Genomic DNA, 8,612 nt, shown 5'->3' with positions numbered 1-8,612 from the left:
ACAGAATTATTTTTAGAATGACCAAACATGCATGACTGTTCAACCTGGCAGGTGCAAGCAAGTTAAGGAACAGCTTCCCATTCGGCAAATGTTCTAATAAATCAGACGAGAAATCAAATGTACATGTATACACTGGAGTGGTTTTTAGAAAATGGATAATTAGTTACATTGTGTAACTGAATGTCATTGTATTGCAGCTCAAATGTAAGTGTGAGTAGTCTTGAAAGGCAGGTTTTGGAACTTACGTCTACAAGTAAGGTGTAGGAGGTAGTCGAAGGGTGCATGCAGGCATACATCATCATCACTTCTTTTTAAAAGTCTGCAATATTTATCTTAATACTATATAACATCATTCAAGTCTTAAGTATTGTTTTCAATAGTTAAATTAATTTGATTTACCTCTGAATGGCATTCTAGGTGTGGACGAGGAGGAAGTGAGTTCTCCAGAGAAACTACCCGAGCACACATTTGAAGTAGGTCACTCAAGGAGAAGGTCTTACCTAATCACAGCTGAAAGCGAAGAAGACAAAGCAGACTGGGTTGAAACCTTCAAAGTCTGCTGCAGAAAAGCTGATGGTCAGACATGTTGTACTTGAAAACTTGAGGAATTCAGATCATTTGGGTGGCAGACTTCCTGAGGAGGGCACTTGTTGGTGACTGACCTTTTGATAAAAGTAGCAGAAGTCATCCTCAGGGGCTGATTTCTGTTCAGTTACAAGTAGAAATCTCAAGCATATCACCAATGACAGTCCTTCACAGAACTCTCCTTACGGCTGTACCCATATGAACTTACTTCATGAAGACTATTGTTGATATGACTCCTGGGTTCAAATCATTTGCTAGATTATACTAGAGACACTGAAAAGACAATTCATATATTTGAAGTTGTGAACATATTAAGACTGGATTCTTAGTAATAGTTTGTCATTTTCCCCTTTCACAAGTATGTACAATTTACAGGGCCGTAGCCAGAAAAAAAATATGACTGAGGCAATGTCCATGGTTAAATTATCTTCGGAAGTATTTTAAGTGTTTACGATGCATATTACATAATAAAGACAACACTGGAATCACGCTTTAATTTAAATTTCACGAAACAATGACCGAGGCAAGTGCCTCGGTTTGCCTCATACTGGCTACGGCCCTGATGTACATGAAACCAATTGAAATTTTATCAAGATTGCCTTTCTCTGTCACCCTTAATAACAATGATGATGTGCATGTAGATGATGTTTATATTGATATTGATAATAATCAGTGTTCTCACCAGGCCGCACCCTTGTACAATTCCCGCAAGAAAAATAGAAATGGCACATTAAAAGCCATGCACTGCACCCACTTGAGCGCAAAAGGATGCTACGAGTTAAAGAGACTTTTAGAAGTATAGTATAGCAGTCTTGTAATGGTTCCAACGAATACTCCAGTTCTTTGCTTCCTCAACTGAGTGAAAACACTTTAATTGTCAAAGTATTCAATACCCCTTTCAAAGCCTTCAATTTTGTTGACTTTTGCCTTTGTCAGTCACACGAGTGTTGCCTTGGCCACCGTATTGGATCATATAGGTAATTTGAGTACCGGTAATAGGCAATTTAGAATGTGAGGCAGGCTCATGTTATTCATCCTGGCACAGAGAAAATTAGATTCTTTCTTTCACCCTAAAGTACCAAGGATTTATGAAAGTGTAGAAGACATAAAATGCTTGTGAAGAGGACAATGAAGAGCACAATGTAGCAAGCAAAGATCAAAAAGCTATTTCAGTGAAGAAAGACCTTGTTTTTGAGTGAGAGTGAATAGCAGTCAAAATATCAAACAAATCAAATATATAACATATACAATATAATTATATTGTCGAAGGGTCACCATTGCAAGAGTTCAAATTTGAACGTCCATTGATGAAATGGACCGAGAAATTTTGAACTATTTTTTCCACCCTAGTTATGGAGCGCAAATAACTTTGCCCTGTTTAAGGATGGTGCCTACCAATTAAAGGCATTTTTTGCGCGGTTTACTGAACATGTGGGAAAAGCAGATCTTAACAAGTGCTATCGAAATTCAAAAAGAAAATGGGAGGTAACCACGCATTTTTTAACATAATTAAAAAAATAACCAACAATATTATTTTGTAAAAAGCTTTAAAATACGAAGCAATGTATGGCGTTCTTTTCCAAATTGAAGCTTAATAATCTCTGAAAAATGCATGGTTACCCCCAGTTTTCTTTTTGAATACCACATGCACTTGGTAAGTTCTGCTTTCTCCGCATAGTTTTGAACCACGCAAAAATATCACCGTAATTAATAAGCACCACCCATAGGAAATCCAAGTATCTAGAGATGTGCAAAACATATGGACAATAACATTAGTAGGCAAGTTCTTAACCCATTGACTCCTGGGGGTTCCCCATTGACGAGGCCAGTTTGGGTGTTACAGGGTTAAGCTTCTGCAGGGCCCCTATTTTTCAGGAAAAAAGGGGGGGGGGAACTCCCTAAGAGAAAATCCTGGTGAGAACACTGAATAATACAATACAGAAGTTTGTACTCTAGGGGATTCATTAATAAGATCGATACATTTGTGTACATGGGATTGTATTCATAATAGTGTTGATTTCTAACCATTATATCATATTATTATACATTGGTGTCACCAGCTCGATTTTGATTGGCTATAAGCACGCAGCTAATTCTTGCATGCTCTGTTTCTCTTACGTCATATCTACAAACAATAGATTTTATATATGTAGAATTGACGTCATACCTACAGACAATAGTTTTGTGCATGCAGAAGTGACGTCACCTGACACACTAACCAGCTGTTTGATCAGTTTTGTCATGGTGAAGCTCAGCTCAGGAATATGCATAATAAAACAATTATTGAATTTGGTTTTCGCATGTTAGCGATAATTATCAAGGCCTCAGTTTGTGTTATCCGCCTCAGCCTTCGGCTTCAGCAGATAACACAAACTTTGGCCTTGATAATTATCGCTAACATGCTCAACCTCATCCAATAATTGTTGAATAATATTATTATACAATATAATATTGATACAAGGATTGAAACTTAAATAGAAATGAGCAAGTAACAGATTGTGTTGATTAGTTGAATCATGGATATAAATTATTCCCTTCTTGCATACACATGCACAATACCAGGTCTAAGGAGTGAAGATCCTGTGGGTCGTGCAGCATTCAAAACTGCAATCTGGAAGACGTATTGGAGACACAGGATTGGAGGCACCGAAGAACAAGTGAGAAGATTGTTTAATATGCCAAAAGCTGTTGTTGCAAAATTAGAACACCATTGCTACATGTATCTTTGTTTGGTTTAGTGAATTATCTCCATTCTTGTGACCCTATATAGTAAATGTTTACGCAGTGACTTACCTGAACGTTTTTATGTTTCAACTCGGAGGTGTTGGTATTTATTATTTACAGCTGTCTATGTAAGCACTTGTGATTGGGATGTGCCATAATGTTTGCATTGGATTTGGCAAGCAATATCAAGGATAATAATATTACTAATAAATTGAATTGATTAATCAATCAATCCATAAATGATTGTATTGACAGCCACTCAAAATTATGTATGTATGTGATGGGGAGGCGGAGGAGCTCTTGGCAAACCCTACTGCGATTACATGTGTACCAGGGGTTTACCGACTGCCACTACTGCTGGTCTAACATCATAATGTCATGCAAACCAATGAGAGAAAATAATATTAGATGTATCTACCAGTAACCCTAACCCTATAACCCACCTGACCCTACTGAGTTCCCATTGAGTAGCGGTAATGAAGAAGAAGAAGAAGAAGAAGAAGAAGAAGAAGAAGAAGAAGAAGAAGAAGAAGAAGAAGAAGCAGGAAAAGAATAAGAAGTAGAAGAAGGGGAAGGGGAAGAATCGGCAGTGCTAATCACCCTTTAAAAAGTCACTGCTTACGAGCCAGAAGGCCCATCAGGCCGGCGCTTATCTCCGGTTTCCGTAGCATGAAGCGACTAGGAGTATTTATACTCCCCCCTAGATGGGATGCTACTCCATCGCAGGGTTACCCCCAGCATTACGCCTGTACCCATTTATAAACCTGGGTGGAGAGAGGCACCGTGAGAGTAAAGTGTCTTGCCCAAGAACAAAACACAATGTCCCCGGCCAGGCCCTGAACCCAGACCACTCGATCCGGAGTCCAGCGCACTAACCATGAGGCCCCCGCTGCCGAAGAAGAAGAAGAAGAAGAAGAAGGGGAAGAATCCGCAGTGCTAATCACCCTTTACTTGCAGTATTGAGGACTGAATTGCGAAAGGGCGCAGCTCACAAAATCGGGCTGAAAGCATACAAAGGTGCCCCTGGCTGCTGCTATACAGTTTGATGTCAGAGAATAGCACCACAGCTAGGTGTTAATTAGCTGTGAGGTGATTTTGATGAAGGAAGAAAACCGGACTGAGTACCCGGAGAAAAACCCTTGAGTCAGGTTGAGATCGACTGAAACTCAGCCCACATGCAGGCCAGGGCCAGAGTTGAACCCCAGCTCGCAGTGGTGGGAGGCCCGATAGATAACCACTAAGCCACCAAGGGTGGCAAGGTGTGCTTGCAGTTTCAATTTGCAGTTACTAAGTGATAAAAACTTTTGACTTGCTATTTCAGGTGTTGAGTGACATCCTTGTAGACAGAATCAATTACAGAGTGATGACCTCTGTGTATGCTGAGATAAAAGGCGGCTGGACAATGAAGCAGAAGATTAAAGAGCAGGTTTATTTAAAGTCATATGACTCTCATTAATGCCAAATCCCTAAGCAATGGCAATGGCCGTTTACTTAAGACACTCAATAAAGGATTGCCCTATAAGAGAAGTCACTACAATCTCATTGTAATGGGTGGCAGTCTCTAGAGTACAAACAAGCTAAAACTAGGCCCGGCAGTGATACACTGTAGTGCAAGCCACGCTACAGGATGCCAGGATGCTCAGGGAAATGAACCCAAACAGATCACAAATGTTTTTGTTTTTTCTCCTTGATTCTAATGGGAAGAAAATAAATGGTACGTACGCAGAATTTTTCCTTGCGAAGGTTTACTGTAGTGAGAAAATGACTACCTACATGACAAGCATTTGACTGGGACGGGGATGGGAAATTTGAACACCTGACAAAGAGGAGACGAGTTCTCCTTCACCGTCGAAGTACATGTATATGTACAAGGTCATGTAAATTAATCCAATGTGATCGTAACATTAGTTTTGACACTTCATAATATGTGAACAGCTAGCAGAGTACACGTTGTAATATTCCTATTCCTAGAGTCTACAATGACCTTAGTTTACATGTATCTGGGTTGTTTTGTTCCTTTGCGTGTTTGTGTTTAGGTTGTAAAGACCCTCGACTCTCTGGTAATGGCCATGGTCATTCCTTCATGGAAGGGAATGCAAGAATCTTCGCAGCAGATGAAAGGTGTTCTAGAGCCAACTATCAAAGACAAGAAAGACGAACTTATAGCCGCGCAAAGAAAAGTCATGTGGGACTTATCAGGTAAATTTACGGTAAACAAAAGTTCTCGGAGGTTCCGACTGATGTGACCCTCGTCAAAGCAAAGTCTAGGAATATAACAAATATATTTGAACTGCGATGCCATCGCATTTATGAGCGTTACTTTAGCAGCAGCGAAATGAAAGCCTAAAAAATTCAGGTGTCGGTTCAAACATCTTTTATTGTTATATACTGTACCTAGACAATACATTATAAAGTGTATAATATTTTCGTTATCACCATCATTCTAGAAGCTACGCGTCAATCAGTATGAAGTACTGTACGTCTTATTTTTCCATTAGAACTGTTGAAAAGCACATTGGAGAAAGTTATGAGTGACATGAAAGACATGATGAAAGAGATAGTTGGTCTTCTTAAGCCAAAGGTAAAACGATAGCTTGTCGTTGATGTCTTCCTCTGTCATGGCCGTAATTTCGCTATTGTTGCTGTTGTTGAGTTGTTCATTATTTAGGCAAGCCTAAATGCAGAGCTCCTCAATTGTTGCTTGTTTGTGCATACTAACTATGGTTTGTGTCAGATATTTTTATGACTAGGCTGCTTTCCATACGACCGGTCCAGCCTCAGTGCGCATGACTATAAATTAGTTTTTCGTCATCATTATTGAGCCGGTTTTCTCGTGCTCGCGCTTGCTCTTTCTTCCGCTGCTCGTCACTATCATTTCGTCTCTTTATTCGGCTTCTTTCCCTCTCCCTCCCCTCTCCCCCTTTCTCTTCCTCCCGTTCTCGTTGTCTGTCACTGATATTTCGCTCGTTTTCGTGTGCTCTCAGTCGCTCTCCTTCGTATTGACCATCGTTTACTCGTTGCCTGCTTGCTTTGTTTGTTTGTTTGTGTTTTTTTTTTGTCTCTCTCTTTCTCTCAGTCTTTCCTCGTTGTACAACGTACTGTATGAAAAAATCAATACTTAGCTTCTTTTTTGGTTGTCTTAAGAATTTTGCTTGTTTCGGTAAAACTCAGTCTCAAATGCAGTACCCTGGCTATACAACTTCCCGCCAAAATCGCGGGTTCCGGCAATGCGACATTTCGCGTATTGACTTACATGAAAAGTTGAAGCTACGGAAGGACGGACGGACGGTCGGACGGTCGTATGATGATGTCATAACCATAATTTCTCGCATCGATAATTCAGCATATTAAGTTTCATATTAGTTTAGCGCCTTAGTATGAAGTATGAAGCGCTAGTTACATATGTCTAATAACAATATACTGTATGCATGCTATCTTTTGTGGAAATTTTAACGTGGTCACGATAACCCAAAATCCATTTTTTTATAAACGTGTCATAGATGGAGCAAGGCTTGACAGAGTTAAGGAACATCTTCGTCAGGAATGTTGACAAAATTATTGAGGAGGCCAAGAATACGAATGAAATCGAATCATCTTTAAAGTCGGTGAGTTTTATTTATTATTGAGAAGTTTGCTCCAACCGTTAATTTGTGAAGAGACCTTTGAACAATTAAATCAGGCCTTGGGGTGCAGGGATGGCGCAGTGGTGAGAGCACTCGCCTCCCACCAATGTGGCCCGGGTTCGATTCCTCGACTCGGCGTCATATGTGGGTTGAGTTTGTTGGCTGTCTACTCTGCACCGAGAGGTTTTCTCCGGGTACTCCGGTTTCCCCTCTCCTCAAAAACCAACATTTGACTTGATTTGCGTTGATTGTTGATTTCACTTTACCGTGTCCCCAATTAGTGCTCCAGCGCTTAATCGACTAGACACTTAAATAAAGTTCCTTTCCTTTTTCCTTTTTCCTTGAGCTGCTTTTGAAAACTTTAATCCAAGCTATCGCCGATCTACAGCATAAGAGAAAAGCAGTGGTAAAGGTGACATTGTCACCTATTTAATTCGCTGTGCTGTAATATTTTCTTACCTCGTGATGATGCCGTTGATCGCTGAAAGCTTGGATTCAAATCTTCAAAAGCAGCTCAAGGCCCCACTCATTCATTTGTCTAAATATGCTGCTAAAGGACAACAAGTCTTTTGGTCAATTCTTTAGCTTTTGTGGTTTCCTTTGCTTTTTTTTTTTTTTTTCAGTTCTTCAAAAAACTGGACTACCTCCCTCGTTCAGGGCTGTACGACGCCGTCAATTGTACAGCGCATGCCAGTGATTTGCGCAAGTACGACCAACGCATCAATAAGTTGAATGAATATGTTGTCGTGGACGTTGCCAGAGACAGATTGGCTCAGGTAAGGGTGCGAAAAAGAAGACTGTTTGTTGTTGTTATTGTTGTTGTTGAAAAATGCACGAACCAAAGATTAATTTTGAAACGGAATTTATTGCACACAGTGCAACTCGTAATTCAACTTCGTTGCCGTCTCAAGTTGTCGTATTCTTTTATGGCACCTGACGTCACAGTTGCCATATTGGTGAAAAGAACAAAAGCGAAAAAGTCGTTTGAAAATTTGACTATTTTATCATGCAAATCGTGAGCTACATTTTTCTATTGTTTTGGCACCAACATGGGCGTCTTATCACGTGAGTGCAATCAAAGAGTGAACTTCCATCATCATTATCATTTTATTGAAATCTCAGACTTAATCCAGCTTAGTGCAAGTGATCTACGAATTAAATTAAAGCAGATTGAATCAACGGTCAGGTTTTGACGAGGTGGGAACACCTAAGTACTCAGCGAAAAACATCTTGGAGCAGAGTAGAGAACGAACAGACTCAACCTTGATATGACATTGAGTCCAGGAATTAGACTGCAAGCATCCTCTCTCTTTGGTGTAAAATCGTTGAAACGAACAATTCAAAATGGCTGAAACTGTGGGTCGCAAATATCGCGGGCGTTGGTTAGAGCGAACTTCCGCTGTATTTGCGACCCGCAGGTTCAGTCATTCAAAGTTCAACGTACGCGTTCGTTTCAACGATTCTAGAGCAAAAAAGAGACTGCTTGCAGTCTATATCCCTGCGGGAATCGAAACTCGGATAACATTGGTGGGAAGCAATGCGCTCACCTCTGTGCCAGCACCTTATCCCCTGTTTGTTTCGAGTATAGTGTTAAAATTAAGGACAGTTTGTGCGCTGTCAGAGGTTAGTTAAAACGAACAAGAGCCGCTGTACTGGTTTTTGAAAGACACAGGTAGTAGC

The 8,612-nt window shown here is 40.3% G+C and overlaps 1 protein-coding gene across 1 annotated transcript in view; it reads left to right on the top strand.

The window, feature by feature from the left end:
* Nucleotides 1-417: 417 nt before the first annotated feature.
* LOC137987653 (PH domain-containing protein DDB_G0267786-like) overlaps nt 418-8,612 on the top strand; it is a gene marked incomplete at its 5' end in the record, with an annotated part of 13,470 nt that continues 5,275 nt past the window's right edge. Inside the window, 7 exons of the mRNA XM_068833730.1 lie at nt 418-576; nt 3,148-3,242; nt 4,631-4,735; nt 5,346-5,508; nt 5,808-5,890; nt 6,810-6,914; nt 7,556-7,708. Of these exons, the coding sequence (XP_068689831.1) occupies nt 418-576; nt 3,148-3,242; nt 4,631-4,735; nt 5,346-5,508; nt 5,808-5,890; nt 6,810-6,914; nt 7,556-7,708 (863 nt within the window). The remainder of the gene's footprint in view (nt 577-3,147; nt 3,243-4,630; nt 4,736-5,345; nt 5,509-5,807; nt 5,891-6,809; nt 6,915-7,555; nt 7,709-8,612) is intronic.

Source organism: Montipora foliosa, unplaced genomic scaffold (assembly GCF_036669935.1).
Source record: "Montipora foliosa isolate CH-2021 unplaced genomic scaffold, ASM3666993v2 scaffold_37, whole genome shotgun sequence".
NCBI lineage: Eukaryota > Metazoa > Cnidaria > Anthozoa > Scleractinia > Acroporidae > Montipora > Montipora foliosa.
This window is presented reverse-complemented; position numbering and strand designations above follow the sequence as displayed.